The 17306-nt window shown below is 39.4% G+C and overlaps 1 protein-coding gene across 10 annotated transcripts in view; it reads right to left on the bottom strand.

Moving 5' to 3' along the window:
• The window catches only part of ACER3 (alkaline ceramidase 3), a 162359-nt gene that overhangs the window by 57108 nt on the left and 87945 nt on the right, over nucleotides 1-17306 (bottom strand). For all 10 annotated transcript variants that reach the window (XR_011995139.1, XR_011995140.1, XM_072725974.1 and 7 more), the window contains one exon: nucleotides 1809-1861. Coding sequence is in view for 8 of the 10 variants with exons in the window: in XM_072725968.1 (XP_072582069.1) it covers nucleotides 1809-1861 (53 nt within the window). In the remaining 2 variants the exon portion in view is untranslated. The remainder of the gene's footprint in view (nucleotides 1-1808; nucleotides 1862-17306) is intronic.

The raw sequence follows: 17306 nt of genomic DNA, 5'->3' as shown, positions 1-17306 counted from the left end.
TAAAGATTTTATTTATCTATTCATGAGAGACAGAGAGAGAGAGAGAGAGAGAGAGAGAGAGAGAGACAGGCAGAGGGAGAAGCAGGCCCCATGCAGGGAGCCCAAAGTGGGACTCGATCCCGGGTCTCCAGGATCACGCCCTGGGCTGAAGGCAGGCACTAAGCCGCTGAGCCACCCGGGCTGCCCTGAAAGTATCTTTCTAGATCAGGGGCAGCAAACTACTGCCCAAAGGCCCAAACAGGTTTTTGTAAATAAACTTTTACTAGAACAGTTGCATTCATTTGTTTACTTATTATCTATGGCTGCTTCAATGCTGCAATAGCAGAGTTGAAGAGCTGCAAGGACCATAGGCCCACAAAACCTAAAATAATTACTTATCCATCCCTTTACAGGAAAAGTTTCAAATAAGCTCTTTGATCATTTTTATTTTTTTTTTATTTTTTTAAGATTTTATTTATTGGTTGATGAGAGATACAGAGAGAGAGAGAGAGAGAGAGAGAGAGAGGCAGAGACACAGGCAGAGGGAGAAGTAGGATCCATGCAGGAAGCCTGATGTGGGACTTGATCCCAGGACCCCAGGATCACACCCTGAGCTAAAGGCAGATGCTCAACCACTGAGCCACCCAGACATCCCTCTTTTATTATTTTTTAAAATATTTTATTTATTTATTTATTTGAGAGAGAGAGAGATAAAGCAAGAGTGGGAGGGGGCAGAGGGAGAGGGAGAAGCAGACTCCCCGTTGAGCAGTGAGCCTGATGCAGGGCTTGATATCAGAACCTTGAGATCCTGACCTAAGTGGAAGACAGATGCCCAACCGACTGAGCCACTCAGATAACCCCAGATAAGCTCTTTTAAATAATATGTTTTCTGAAATGATTCTGATTTTTTGATATCTTTAGACACTACCTTATATATTTAGAAGAAAATATTCTTAGGGTGCCTGGGTGGCTCAGGTCATGATCTTAGGGTCTTGAGATCAAGCCCTGTATCAGACTCCATGCTGAGTGTAGAGCCTGCTTGGATTCTCTCTTTCCCTCTGCCCCTCTCCCCACCCACTGCTCACACTAGCATGCTCTCTCTCTCAAAGAAGAAGAAAAAGAATAGGAAGAAGAAAAATTAGAAGAAGAAGAAGATGATGATGATAACTTGAGCTAGCAATAATGATTATATTGAAGAGACTTAAATAGCCATCATATAAGGGGCTTAGAAAAAATTTTAAGTACTAGTGCTAGGGAATTAAATCCATAGTTAGAAGGTAAGTTTATTAAACTTGTAGTTCAATTCTCAACTCTGACATTTACCAGCTACATGGCCTTAGGCAAGTCTCCTAAGCATAAGTTCTGCTTATATCCTTAGACAAGTTATTAAATCTCTCTGTGCTTCACTTCTTCATCTATAAAATGGGGATAAAACCCATTTACTTGCACAACTGAGAGAATTAGAGATGATCTATCCAATACCTAGCACACTCACGGGTACTAAGTACATAAAAATCATATATATTATAACATAAAAATAATATTTATCTAAATTTGTATACACTCATAACTCAAGGAAAGGCAGATTACAAAGTTAAGTCAAATTTAAGTAAGGGTTTATTTAAACTGGTCATAGGGTTTTGTTAATAAACAAAATTATTATAACTTCCCACAGATTATACTCTACATGGAGATCACAGAAGTTATAACCTTTACACTATTACAATCTCTCAGTATGATATAACAGGGTTAACTATATTACTTAATTCATTATGAGGTGAATATAAATTTTAAAATATATTAAACTGAATGTTAAACATAGTACTTACATGCAGTACACAAATATACAACAGCTGTAAATCATTGGGAGTTCATCCAATAGCTATAAGAAACAAAGAAAGAGGACTTGAATATTGCAGATGTGCAATTATTATGCAAATCAAAATAAAACATTAAAATGATTACAATGGTCATCTCTTGTTTAGAATCTTTTACTAATTTTTCATATATTTAACATCTAATTTACTATGAGTGTTGCTCCAGGTCATTGGAAGGACGTGACTGTCAGTTGACCTGTGAGCTCGACCCAGGCGAGTGGAGGCTCCTCACCCCCTCCTGTCCTTGGAATAGGAGTTTCACTTGTCTTTCTCGCTCCCAGAGGCTGTTCCAAGGACATAGTCTTGAGATAGTGATGTGGTATTGAAAACACCTGCAAGATATACTTGACTGAACTGAATTAAAATCTCATTACAAAGTGAAAATTTGGTAGCAGGTGGGGGACCAATTGCTGCCACCCACAATGAGTCTTGTATATAAGTACTCACTGCTTATTAAAACTGCCACCTACCAACCAGGAATGGCCTGCCTCTTTCTTCCACTTATTCCTGCCCTCTGCTTTTGGGGGTTGGTTTAATGTCATTAACAAACAAGCCTGCCCATCCATCTATTTATCCTAACATACACACCCTAAGTAGGACACTTGACTCACTGGGCAGCTCAGATCATTCAGTATCACAAACTATGATATCATACCTCCAGGAAAGAATGATGTCTACCATCTCTAAGTCTGTGGGTTCTATCAGTATTCTTTTGCATTTTCCCTTTTCCTAGAACATCTAAGATGGGTAAAATATCCACTAATATATATAAGAAGAGATATTAATGACTGGGAAAGTCATTTAATCTAAGTAAATATGTTTCTGAAAATATTATTACCAATAATAATAACAGCTATTATGTATTAAAACTACAAGGCAGACACTAAGGGTATTTTTTTTTTTTTAAGATTTATTTATTTGAGAGAGAGAGAGTGAGACAGCACAAGCAGGGAGAGCAACAGAGGGAGAGGGAGAGAGAGAGAAGCAGGTTCCTGCTGAGCAGGGAGCCCAACATGGGCCTTGATCCCAGGACCTTGGATCAATAACCTGAGCCAAAGGCAGACACTTAGTCAATTGAGCCACCCAGATGCCCTCAGATAGGTTATTTCTAATCCTTAAGCCAATCCTATAGAATGTTCTTATTCACTAGATATGCATTTAATTAATTATTTAATATCTACTATGTGCCAGGCAATGTATTAGTTGCTGAGGATATAATGAAAACAAGACAGTCAATGCCCTCAAGGAATTCAATCTAGAGAGGTAAAGGGAATGAAAAATATGTGAATAAATATAAAGATTCCAACAAAAGGGGCACACACACATATATATTAAAATATATGTATTTGTAAAGTGATGTAATTAATTGAATAATGAAATAGCATGTGTGCAGGGTCTCACAGTTAAGCATCTTGCAGTCATTATCTCACTTAATTTTAATAATAATTCTAAGGCAGGTCCTATTCTCTCCATTCCAAGATGAGAACACTGAGATTTAGATAATTTAAGTCGTTCAAGATCACAGAGCTATAGTAATGGAGCCAGATTTTTAACAGACTCTGGAGCACAGCTCTACATTATGTTGCCTCCAAAATTTTTTTTTTTTAAAGATTTTTTTTAAAGAACATTCGTTTATTTATTTATTTATTTATTTATTTATGATAGTTACACAGAGAGGGGGGGGGGCAGAGACACAGGCAGAGGGAGAAGCAGGCTCCATGCACCGGGAGCCCGACGTGGGATTCGATCCCGGGTCTCCAGGATCACGCCCCTGGGCCAAAGGCAGGCGCTAAACCGCTGCGCCACCCAGGGATCCCCCTCCAAAATTTTTTAACTTGAATCATCTTTACATGTTGAAAAAAGTTGATACAGTATCACAATATCCTACAGATAAATCTACCACAAGGTTTATGATATATAGGAGATTCCTCTATTTAAACTTTGAGTTCAACTATAAATGGGATTGACTCTTTAATTTTTCCTTCTGTCTCATTGTTAGTGTATAGAAATTCAACTGATTTCTGTGCATTGTTTTATATGCTGCCACTTCACTGAATTCCTGTATGAGTTCTAGCAATTATGGTGTCAAGTCTTTTGGATTTTCCAAATAGAGTATCATGTCATAACACAAAGAGTGAGAGTTTGATTTCTTTGCCAATTCAGTTGTCTTTTATTTCTTTTTGTTGTCTGATTGCTGACACTAGTACTTCTAGTACTATATTGAACAGCAGTGGTGATAGTGGGCATCTCTGTTGTGTTTCTGACCTTAAGAAACTGAGAGCTTAAAAAAAAAAAAAAAGAAACAGAGCTTTACCCATTGAGAATGATATGTGCTGTGGGCTTTTCATATATGACTTTTATGATATTGAGGTATGTTCCCTCTATCCCTACACTGTGAAGAGTTTTAATCCAGAAAGGATGCTGTACTTTGTCAAATGCTTTTTCTGTATCTATTGAGAGGATCATATGGTTCTTATCCTTTCTTTTGTTAATGTGATGAATCACATTGACTGATTTGCAGATGTTGAACTACCCTTGCAGCCCAGAAATAAATCCCAGTTGGTTGTGCTAAATAATCCTTTTAATGTACTGTTGGATCCTATTGGCTAGTATTTTGGTGAGAATTTGGCATCCATGTTCATTAGGGATATTGGTCTGTAATTCTCCTTTTTGGTGGGGTCTTTGTCTGGTTTGGGATCAAACTAATATAATACTGGCCTCAAAGAAAGAGTTTGGAGTTCTCCTTCCATTTCTGTTTTTTTGAAACAGCTTCAGAAGAATAGGTATTAATTCTTCTTTAAATGTTTGATAGAATTCCCCTGGGAAGCCAACCAGCCCTGTACTCTTATTTCTTGAGAGATTGGGTCCTGCTTTTTTGTCCAATCTGATACCCTGTGTCTTTTGATTGGGGCATTCAGCCCATTTACATTCAGAGTAACTACTGAAAGATATGAATTTAGTGCCATTGTATTACCTGTAAAGTCACTGTTTCTATGTATGGTCTTTGTTCCTTTTTGGTCTGTGTTACTTTCGGGCTCTCTCTTCACTTAAAGGATCTCTTTTAATATTTCTTGTAGGGCCGGTTTGGTGATCACAAATTCTTTTAGTTTTTGTTTGTCCTGGGAGCTTTTTATCTCTTCTTCTATTTTTTTGTTTTTTTTGTTTTTTTTTTGTTTTTAAAGATTTTATTTATTTATTCATGAGAGACACAGAGAGAGATGCAGAGGGAGAAGCAGGCTCCCTGTGGGGACCCTGATGTGGGACTTGATCTGGGGACACTAGGATCATGACCTGAGCCAAAGGCAGATGCTCAACCACTGAGCCACCCAGATGCCCCTCTCCTCTTCAATAGAAGCAAAGTGTTTCATGCATGTTTCAGCTGGTAGGAAGCTGGATGCTTATTTATCATTATAAAAAAAACAACAACACTGGAAGTAAGGAAAAAAAAAAAGGATCAGAATTAGCCAGCTTGGCTTCAGATTTTAAACATATACTAATTCTATTTCTGGATTATATTATGAAGCTTTTATGTGAAACTTTTTTTTTTTTTGTAATGAAAACCACATTGAAGATGTTTAATAATCGTACTTTGTTAGTGCTATCAAGACTATTAGAGAGGTCTTTTTAGGGAGGTTCTTGAGGCATTGTATCCTGTAGACAGAGAATCCATGAGATGCAGCACCTCTCCTGGGTGTACTCATTTTGAATTACTGCTCATCTGATGCTCACGTACTGTCACTGCCTGTTTGAGTAGACAGTGTAGGAAAGCATGTGCCCTCTGTCCCGATGCCTGCATTCATGCCCCCTACCACCCTACCCCAGCCCCCCACAGTTGGCACCTATTTGCTTTGAAAAATCCCACTTATTTTTGAATCGTGTAAGACAATTAGAATCTAATAAATGTTTTTATTTAATTTGTGGTGCCTTGAATAATGTTCAGAAGGCTCAAGTGTTTGTGAAGAAGGAAATAAACTATTTTTAAAGCTAAAAAAAATAATAATAATAATGAACGTGATCCTAGCCAGATAAAGTATTCTTGGCTGTGTATTTTTCTCATTCAGCACCCTAAATATATTATGCCAGTTCTTCCTGGCCTGCCAGGTCTCTGTGGATAGGTCTGTTGCCAGTCTAATGTTTCTACCCTTGTAGGTTTTATGGTCCTCTTGTCCCGAGATGCTTCCAGGATTTTCTCTTTGTCTCTGAGATTTGTAAGTTTTACTATTATATGTAAAATAGGTATTGACCTATTTTTATTGATTTTTAAAAAGATTTATTATTTATTCATAGACATAGAAAGAGAGAGAGAGGCAGAGACACAGGCAGAGGGAGAAGCAGGCTCCATCTCAGGAGCCCGACGCGGGACTCGATCCCGGGACTCCAGGATCACGCCCTGGGCCAAAGGCAGGCACTAAACCGCTGAGCCACCCAGGGATCCCTGTTTTTATTGATTTTGAGAGGGTTCTGTGCCTCCTGAACTTGGATGCATGTTTCCTTCCCCAGATTAGGAAAGTTCTCTGCCATAATTTGCTCCAATATACTATCTGCCCCCCTCTCTCTTTCCTCTTCTTCTGGGACCACAATTATTCTAATATTGTTTTGCTTTATGGTATCACTTATCTCTTGAATTCTCTCTGGTGATCAAGTAGTTGTTTAACTTCTTTTTCTCAGCTTTATTCACCATCATTTTGTCTTCTAGATCACTAATTCTCCCTTTGCCTCATCTAATCTAGCAATTAGAGCCTTCATTTTTTATTCCATCTCATTAATAGCCTTTCTGATTTTGACTTGATTAGATACCTAGGAATAAACCTAACCAAGAGGCAAAAGATCAGTACTCAGAAAACTATGGAATATTCATGCAAGAAACTGAGGAAGACAGGGAAAAACATTCCATGCTCATGGATTGGAAAAAAACAATTCTTAAAATGTCTATGCTACTTAGAGCAGTATATACATTCAAAGCAATCCCTATCAAAATATCATCAATTTATTTCACAGCGTTGGAACAAATAATCCTAAAATTTATAAGGAACCAGAAAAGACCCTGAATAGCCAAAGGATTTTTGAAAAAGAAAACCAAAACCATGGGGATCCCTGGGTGGCTCAGCGGTTTAGCGCCTGCCTTAGGCCCAGGACATGATCCTGGAGTTCCGGGATTAAGTCCTGCATTGGGCTCCCTGCACGGAGCCTACTTCTCCCTCTATCTGTGTTTCTGCCTCTCTCTCTCTGTCTCTCATGAATAAATAAATAAAATCTGTAAAAAGAAATAAGGAAAGAAAGAAAGAGAAAGAAAGAAAGAAAGAAAGAAAGAAAGAAAGAAAGAAAGAGAAGAGAAAAGAAAAAGAAAAAGAAAAAGAAAAGAAAAGAAAAGAAAAGAAAAGAAAAGAAAAGAAAAGAAAAGAAAAGAAAAGAAAGAAAACCAAAACTGGTGGCATCAAAATTTCGGACTTTAAGCTCTATTACAAAGCTGTACTCATAAAGACAGTATGGTACTGGCACAAAAACAGACACATAGATCAATGGAACAGAACAGAGAACCCAGAAATGGACCCTCAATTCTGCTCAACTAATCTTCGGCAAAGAAGGAAAGAAAGAGTCTCTTCAACAAATGGTGTTGGGAAAATGGGACAGCCACATGCAGAAGGAAACTGGACCAGTTCCTCACACCATATACAAAAATAGACTCAAAATGGATGAAAGACCTAAATGCAAGACAGGAATCCATCAAAATCCTGGAGGAGAACACAGCAACTTCGCTGACCTCAGCTACAGCAGCTTCTTGCTAGACACATCTCCAAAGGCAAAAATGAACTATTGGAATTTCATCAAGATAAAAAGCTTTTACACAAAGGAAACTGTTGACAAGAACAAAAGACAACTGATAGAATGGGAGAAGATATTTGCAAATGACAGGGAGGTCATTTATCTCACATGGTATATAAAAAATCTATAAAGAACTTAAACTCAACACCCAAAGAACAAATAATCTAATCAAGAAATGGGCAGAAGACATGAAGAGACATTTCTCCAAGAGATAAACAAATGGCCAACAGACACAGGAAAAAATGCTCAACATCTCTCAGCATCAGGGAAATACAAATCAAAACCACAATGAGATACCACCTCACACCAGTCAGAATGGCTAAAATGAACAAGTCAGAAAATGACAGACGTTGGCAAGGATATGGAGAAAAGGGAACCATCTTTCAGTGTTGGTGGGAATGCAGGCTGGTTCAGCCACTCTGAAAATTTTTTTTCCTCAAAAAGTAGAAACTAGAGCTACCCTATGACCCAGCATTGCACTACTGGATATTTACCCCAAAGATATGAATGTAGTGATCCAAGGGGGTACACGCACCCCAATGTTTATAGCACCAATGTCCACAATAGTCAACCTATAGAAAAGCCCAGATGTCCATCGACAGATGAATAGATCAAGAAGATATGGTGTGTGTGTCTGTGTGTACATATTAGTCATCAAAAAATGAAATCTTGCCATTTGCAGTGACAAGGATGGAACTAGAGGGTATTATGCTAAGTGAAATAAGTCAATCAGAAAGTGAAATAAATCAATTAGAGAAAGGCAATTATCACATGATCTCACTCGTGGAATTTTAAAAACATAACAGAGGATCATAGGGGAAGAGAGGAAAAAATAAAACAAGACAAAATGAGAGAGGGAGACAAACCACAACAGACTCTTAATCACAGCAAACAAATGAGGGTCACTGGAGGGGTGGGGGGATAAGGTAACTTAATGATGAACATTAAAGAGGGCATGTGATATACTGAGAACTGGGTGTTATAAAAGACTGATCAATCACTGACCTCTATCTCTGAAATAATACATCGCATGTTAATTCATTGAATTTAAATAAAATTTAATAATTAAGTAAATAAATAAAATTTTGAACCATCATCTCCTGGCTTTATATTAGATATCTTTTACATTTATATTTTCTTTACTTCAGTTTTCATGTGTTAGAAAAATATTTGTGTAACTATTTGGCCTTTCCACAACATAGTACTGAGGTATTTAAATGGCCCATTTTGGGGGATCTTCTATTCATGTATTTGGAAGGCAGGATGTAAAGAGATCTGCTTTCTCCATACTGTCCCATAGGTCTATCTATACAGCCTGTAATGGCAGTTGAGCTAACTGCTGTTATTCTTTTATTCATTTGTTTAATAAATATTTACTAAGCACCTACTATGTGCCTAGAAATAAGCTATGTGCAGAAGATAACCCTTGCTCTCATGATACTTTATAATCTAGCTAGGATGAAAGACACTAAACAGGTAACTGTACAAATAAATATTTAATTACAATTATGGTAAGTGCTATGATGGAAAAGTACATGACCAAAAAACAGAGGTCCTCATATAAGAAGTTGTGAAGATTTTCCTTAAAGAAGTGACACATAAACTGATACCTGAAAAATATGCAGATATGAGTAGCATGAAGAGGGACTCAGAGGAAGATGAGAACCCCTAAGCAGTGGAAACAATGTGTAAAGGGCCTGTCGCAGAAAGGGAATATAAAAAACTGAAAAATTCCCACTGTGACTGAAGCTTAATTAATGATAAAGCTTAATTAATAATGAAGAGAGGATAAGAAATGAGGCTGGAGAGATAAGCAGCAAATAAATTAGGCAAATGTTTTAGGCTGAAAGGGATTCTTTTTTTTTTTTTTTTTTAAAGATTTTATTTATTTATGCATGAGAGACATAGGGGCAGAGACACAGGCAGAGGGAGAAGCAGGCTCCATGCAGGGAGCCCAACGTGGGACTTGATCCCGGGTCACCAGGGTCACGCCCTGGGCTGAAGGCGGCACTAAACCACTGTGCCACCTGGGCTGCCCCTAAAAGGGATTCTTAATTTTATCTTAAAAGCAATGGCAAGTCCCTGAAAAGGTTTAACCTGTGTGGCTGTCTTCATCAGCTTGGATGGTTATAAAAGAATACCCTAGACTAGGTACCTTAACAGAATTTATTTCTCACAGTTCTGGAGGCTAGGAAGTCCAAGATGATGGTACAGATTTGGTGCTTGGTGAAGTTTTTCTTCTTGGCATGCAGATGCTGCCGTCTCACTGTATCCTCACATGGTGAGAGAAAGCAAGCTTCTTTTTTTTTTTTTTTTTTAACATTTTTTTTAAAAATCTTTATTTATTTATGATAGTCACAGAGAGAGAGAGAGAGGCAGAGACATAGGAGAAGCAGGCTCCATGCACCGGGAGCCCGACGTGGGATTCGATCCCGGGTCTCCAGGATCGCGCCCTGGGCCAAAGGCAGGCGCCAAACCGCTGCGCCACCCAGGGATCCCGAAAGCAAGCTTCTTATAAAGGCACTAATCCCATCATGAAAATCCCACCTCATAACCTCATCTAATCCGAATGACCATTTTAAGGCCCCATCTCCAAATACTGTCACACAGGGAACTAGAGATTCAACATAAGAATTCTTAGGGGACATACGGCAGTCCATAGTGATGTTATAGTGTGTTTAAAATATAGGTTTTATTATTTTCAGGTATGGTGAGGCCAACAGATCAGGAAATGATTGCCATTGAAAAGACAGTTTGTTATTCACAGTTCCTATGGCAACATAGGAGGCAACATGCTATGTCAATAGGGCCATACAGGAAAGCACCGGCATCAATCCAAGGCAGAATGAACAAGGGGAAAAGCATGGATGACAACCTTTATTGTGGTTTCCAGAAAAAGGCAAAGTAAGAGAGGGCAAGCAGGCTTAGCATTGGCTAATGTGAATAATTTCAGTAGGCTCTAGGGTCTACGAGTGATCTTTAGTTGTCCAGTACCTGACCCTGGGGTGATTAGGGCAGAAAAATATAGTCTCCTGGAGAGTAAGAGTCAGAAAAAGAAGGCGTTTTAGAGTATGGGCTCTGGATTGGTTAGTCTAAATATGAAAGGTGCCATGCAAGGTTAGTTATTTGCTGTATCTAAGAAATGGCTGCCCCTGGAAAAGACGGTCTCTCTAGATAGTGAGGTTCTGATGCCAGAGCATCAAGAATACAAAAAAATAAGAAAATATGGTAATTATGAACTGAATGTTTGTATCCTACCTAAATTCAAATGCTAAAACCCTAATACCCAATCCAATGGCATTTGAAGATGGGTCCTTTGGAAAGTAATTAGGATTAGATGAGGTCATGAGGATAGGGGCCCTCATGATAGAATTAATGCCCTTATAAGAAAAGATACCAGAGAGTTTGCAAGAAGCCAGTCGGAAAAAGACAAATACCATGATTTCACTCAAATGCAGAATTTAAGAAACAAAGCAGAAAACAAAGGAAAAAAAGCGAGAAACAAACCAAAAATCAGACTCTTAAATATAGAGAACAGATGGCTACCAGAGGAAAGGTGGGAGGGAGGACGAGTGAAATTGGTGAAGGGGAATAAGAGTACCTTTATATTAGGGGTACTTGGGTGGTTTAGTTAGTTAAGTGTCTGCTTGATCCCAGGGTCCTGGGATTAAGCCCTGCAGCAGGCTCCCTGTTCAGTGGGGAGTCTGGTTCTCCCTCTGCCCTTCCCCTGCTTGTGTTCTCTCTCTCCTTCTCTTTCACAATCCCTCTCACTCGATCTCTCTCAAACAAATAAATCTTTTTTTTAAAAAAGTACATTTATGTTAAAAAAAAATAAGAGTACATTTATCTTGATGAGCCCAGAGTAAAATCTGGAACTGTTGAATTACCATACTGTGCACCTAAACTAATATAACAACATATGTTAATTACACTGAAATTAAAACAAGCAAGCATCACTGAACAAAACAACAACAACAATAAAAAAGGAAGTAGCTGCCTGTAAGCCAGAAGACTGCTCTCACCAGACCCAGCCATGCTGGCACTATGATCTCCGACATCAAGCCTCAAGAACTATGAAAAAATATGTCTATTGTTTAAGCCGCCTGGTCTACAGTATTTTTGTGTGGCAGGCATAGCTGACTAATACAGTAACAAACATATGGTGCTAGATCAGGTATGTGTGGAGAGTGTTCTGCAGGGAAAGAGCATAGTTGTGGGAGGTCTACCTACGGTTACGGCAGTCCATGCCAAGGAAAGTTTCTACCTTGATTAAGGCTGAAGAATTAGGGAATAGATGTAAGTGACTAGACTTGGGAAATATATAGAAAGTAAAATAAACAGGAATTTGTGAGCAATTTGATATAAACGTGAGGGAGAAGAAACTCCCAAGGATAACTCCCAGGTTTGTTGCCTACTAAATACCACAGTTGACAACAGTACAGTTTACTGAGATGGTGAAAACAGAGAAAATTATATGAACAATTTCAACAAGCTGAGTTTGAGCTACCTTTGAGACAGCTTAAGTGGAAATGTCAATTAAGCAACTAGAAATATAATGTGTAGCTCATAAGAAAAGTGTGGACTCCAGATGTTGGCTGCTTGTACGCTCGTTCCTTTAGAGAAACTAAATTGAACAGAGCATATGTTAAAATGACATGGATTTTATTATTTTTTTTAAAGATTTTATTTATTTATTCATGAGAGACACAGACTGAGAGAGAAAGAGAGAGGCAGAGACATAGGCAGAGGAAGAAGCAGGCTCCCCACAGGGAGCCCGATGTGGTACTTGGATCCCCAAACTCTGGGATCACTGTTGGGAGCCGCGTGCCAGGAAGGGGTTAATGGATCGAGCAAAGGCTCTCTGTTGACTCTTCCAACCGTGGCCCACCTGTTTCACCCTTGTTGTTGAAGGCTTGTGGCTCAAGGACGCATACTATTGCTATCTATTCAAGGGCGCATACTGTTGCTGTCTACTGTGAAAGGACATGTCTGGAGAACTAAGCTTAAAATATCCTGCTTGTTAAACAACGCTGCTTTATAAAAGAGTAAATAATACAAATAAAGTTGGCATTGTGGCTGAATCCGGCCATATGTCCCTCCTGCTCCCACTCTGTTTATGTCTCTTTTCTTTTCCTCATTCCCTTACCCTCAGCCCTGGACGGTTGTCGCCCCCAGCGCGCACTACAGATCACGCCCTGGGTCAAAGGCAGACGCTCAACCGCTGAGCCACCCAGGTGTCCCAGGGCATGGATTTTTAAATCTGGGTAATACAAATACAGAAGTTTTATTTAAAAACCATGAGTAGCAAAATTATAACTGGTCAAAGAGCAGAGTTCCAGGTTGGGGGTATGATATATGACTGAAGATGAGTCTAGAGATGTAGATAGGGGCCAGATCTCAGCTTGTGGCTCAAATCATGAGCCTGACCTATGGGAACTATTAAAGCTGTTTAAAAACTGGCATGCATTCTGGAGAGCAGACACTGCATTTTACAGGCCTCATTTCTTTCTTTCTTTCTTTTTTTGTTTTAAAAGACACATTTATTCAGCGTCATGATCAGACTATTACATTTAGCAATCAACAGCATGGGTGCAAAAAAAAAATCCACATTAAAACCCTTTGTTGGAATGCTTTACACTTTCCACAGAACAGAAACTAAAATAACCTGTTATACAATTAGTCATAAATACAGTCCTCGAGTATTTTGCCCATACACATGAGTATTGTCTAAAACATGTCTTCTTTGTAGCAGCTAGGCCCTGCCACCACTGTGCTTGGCTGAGTTCACAAATCTGTTGTAACCTGTAGCTTCCCTGTCACTTCCCTGGCTCTCCTCTCCTGCTAAGCTTTGTTTCCTGGCAGTAATTAAAACCTTCTCCCACTGCCATAGCTGCTGCTGCTGCTGGAACCACCATAGCCACCTTGGTTTCATGGTTTGGTAAAGTATTGGCCTCCACCACCATAGGGGCCAGAGCTTCGGCCTCCAAAATTTCCTCCTTTCATGGGTCCAAAATTTGAGGATTGATTGTTGTAATTGCCAAAATCGTTATAGCTTCCGCCACCTCCAAAGTTGCTTCCATCATTACCAAATCCGTTATAGCCATCCCCACTGCCACCATATCCACCACCACCTCAACTGCCACAGAAGCCACCTCGACAACTGAAGTTCCCTCCACGACCAAAGTTGTCATTCCCACCAAAACCACCTCCACAACCACCACCAAAGTTTCCAGAACCACTTTGACCTCTTTGGCTGGACAAAGCACTAGCCATCTCTTGCTTCGATAGGGCTTTCCTTACTTCACAGTTGTGGCCATTCACAGTATGGTATTTTTTTTTTGTAATTTTTATTTATTTACTCATGAGAGACAGAGAGAGAGGTAGAGACACAGGAGGAGGGAGAAGCAGGCTCCATGCGGGGAGCCTGATGTGGGACTCGATCCCGGGACTCCAGGATCACGCCCTGAGCCGAAGGCAGGCGCTAAACCACTGAGCCACCCAGAGATCCCAACAGTTGGTATTTTTGAATGACAGTTTTGTCTACAGAGTCATGGTCGTCAAAGGTCACAAAAGCAAAACCTCTCTTTTTGCCACTGCCTCGGTCAGTCATGATCTCAATCACTTCAATTTTCCCATACTGTTCAAAATAATCTCTTAGATGATGTTCTTCAGTGTCTTCTTTAATGCCACTGACAAAAATCTTTTTCACAGTTAAGTGGGCACCGGGTCTTTGAGAATCTTCTCGGGAGACAGCCCTCTTTGGTTCCACGACTCTTCCGTCCACCTTGTGCGGCTGGGTGTTCATGGCCGCATCCACCTCCTCCACGGTGGCTACGTGATGAACCCAAAGCCTCTGGAGCGCTTGGTGTTGGGGTCTCTCATTACCACACAGTCCGTAAGCGTCCCCCATTGCTCAAAATGGCTCCTCAGACTCTCATCGGTTGTTTCGAAGCTCAAACCTCCAATGAAGAGCTTCCGCAGCTGCTCGGGCTCTTTGGGAGACTCTGACTTAGACATGACGGCAGCGGGAGGGGAGACTTTAATGATGCTTACTCGGCGGTGTCAAGGGGCAGAAAAGCACATGCCTCATTTCTAACACTTGTACAAAGCCTAGCAAACTCTGCTCAAAGAGTGAGAACAATTAGTTTTGTTTGTAGGAACAGTATTTCTGCTCTGGTACGACAAATGGATAGGGAGGCAGGGACACCAATTAGGAAACAGTTACATGGAGATCCCTGGGTAGCTCAGCGGTTTAGCGCCTGCCTTTGGCCCGGGATCCTGGAGTCCCGGGATCGAGTCCCGCGTCGGGCTCCCAGCATGGAGTCTGCTTCTCCCTCCTCTTGTGTCTCTGCCTCTCTCTATGTCTATCATGAATAAATAAATAAATCTTAAAAAAAAAAAAAAAGGAAACAGTTACAGAAATCTGGATCGGAGATGATAGATTAAAGTCATGGCCACGCAGATAGCTAGAGCTAGATGCATTTGGGCTTCCAGTGTTTTCAGAAGTGAGAAAGCAGAGAAATTAAAGAGGAATCACAGGGTTCGGCTTGGGCTTTCAGTATAAGGTGGTTCCATTCATTGATATAGGAAGCAAAAGGGAAACAAGGGTAATATATTTATAACCAGAACATCTGTTGTTTACATTATAAAGTCTGAATTAGCTTACATTATTACCTAGCATTTAACCAATTTTTTTTTTCATTTAACCAATTTTTGTTTTTGTATTATAAAGAAAATTATAGGTGAACACTTATTTTTCTTTGGTTTTATTTTCTAGGATAAATATAATTACTTTTACTTATGAGAAAAGGGTGAATACATTCTTTTTTTTTTTTACTAGCATCTACTTTTTTCTCCCCCCTAATATCAAACATAGATGCTTGGTAGAGAATACTTAGAAAAAGCAGAAAAACATAAAGAAAAATTCCACATGGCTGAAGAAATTATGAAATTGTCTTTAACTTTACCCTCCTCAGGATTATCAATAACTGTATATGTCAGTTAGTGAAAGCATAAAAGAATGAGTTGGACGAATGAATAGGTAAGAAAATCTGGGAGAAGTCTCCTAAAAACTTGAAGTGTTTATACTCTAACCACCAGCAATGGAAGACAAAGTCCTAAGATAGGTAAAGGAAACACAAAGAAGTAAATGAAACAAAATGTAGGTCCTAATCTTGTCTCTCACTTTCTAACTTCTAGTCAAGTTACTTCACCTCTCTTGGCTATTTTTCCATTTATAAAATTTGTTAATTGAACTACATTTTAAAAACCTTTCTAGGGGTGGCTGGGTAGCTAACAGTTCAGTGTCTGCCTTTAGCTCAGGTCATGATCAAACCCCTGGCAGGGAGCCTGCTTCTCCCTCTCTCTCTGCCCCTCCCCGCAGCTTGTGCTCTCTTTCAAGTAAATAAGTAAAATCTTAAAAAAATAAAAATCTCTTCAAAATTAAAGTTCTATAATACTAAATTGTTCTTTGGTATCTTTCACACCCCTATTTGAAGGCCACTCCTAGTGTCTCTATTCCTTCTCCAACGTTTCCTTCAAATTCATTCCCAAATGCATTGCTCTTGGCTAATTGCTGAAAGGATGTGACACATTAATCATGAGAAGAGTCAATGATAGCTTAAAACATTACCCTTCACAGAAGCACACCTAATAGTACTCAAAGGAATGAATCACTAACAATGAATCAATAATGGTGTTTCAGACATTCTAACTAAAGAAAAAGAAAAGAAACTAATACTTAATAAACACTTATCTACCAGATCCTATGATGACAGTCTCACATATGCCAATCAATTGATCCTCACAAATACTCCTACAGGTATTATTAAATCCATTAGATAGATAAGGAAACAAAAGCTCAGAAAGCTTAAGTGGCATAGATATGCTCAAACAGCCAGCAAAGTGGTAGTAGAATCAGAATTGGAGCCCAAGCAGTCTCCTAGCCATAATAAATCTGAAAAAAATACCATCTAAATTCCAAATCACTCTTAAAACAGAACTGTCAAAATCAGCTTGCGCTCAGTTTAGGCAGAAGACTAGGCCTCCAATTTCTCTACAGCTACAACAAGCTAAAATTCAGGCTGGTGAAAAGGTTCACTGAGCACCAGGATCAGTTAAGTGGCAGCACTGTCATTTTATACTTTGCTTCAGTGACTGTGCATAAAAAAACGATGGCCTAACCTAGTTGAGCCAAATTTATCCTGAAAGGAGACAAGACAAGAAGGCTTCAAGGAATCATTTTATGTTTAAATTAGAGAGATGGGGAAGCTGTTTTAAAAAGTCCTTCAGGGCAGCCCCGGTGGCACAGCGGTTTGGCGCCATCTGCAGCCCAGGGTGTGATCCTGGAGACCCAGGACAGTCCCACGTCAGGCTCCATGCATGGGGCCTGCTTCTCCCTCTGCCTGTGTCTCTGCCTCTCTCTCTCTCTCTCTGTATCTCTCATGAATAAATAAATAAAATCTTTCAAAAAATAAAAATAAAAAAATAAAAAGTCCTTCAATACTGTGGATTTTCCCCTCCTCTATCATTGGGAAACTGAGTCAAATATAATTTCTGTCCAAATAGGCAAGCACATAAAACCATCCTTATAGACCTAAAGAGGCAAGAAATAAGGGATCTGTATAA

Source organism: Vulpes vulpes, chromosome 11 (assembly GCF_048418805.1).
Source record: "Vulpes vulpes isolate BD-2025 chromosome 11, VulVul3, whole genome shotgun sequence".
Lineage (NCBI taxonomy): Eukaryota > Metazoa > Chordata > Mammalia > Carnivora > Canidae > Vulpes > Vulpes vulpes.
This window is presented reverse-complemented; position numbering and strand designations above follow the sequence as displayed.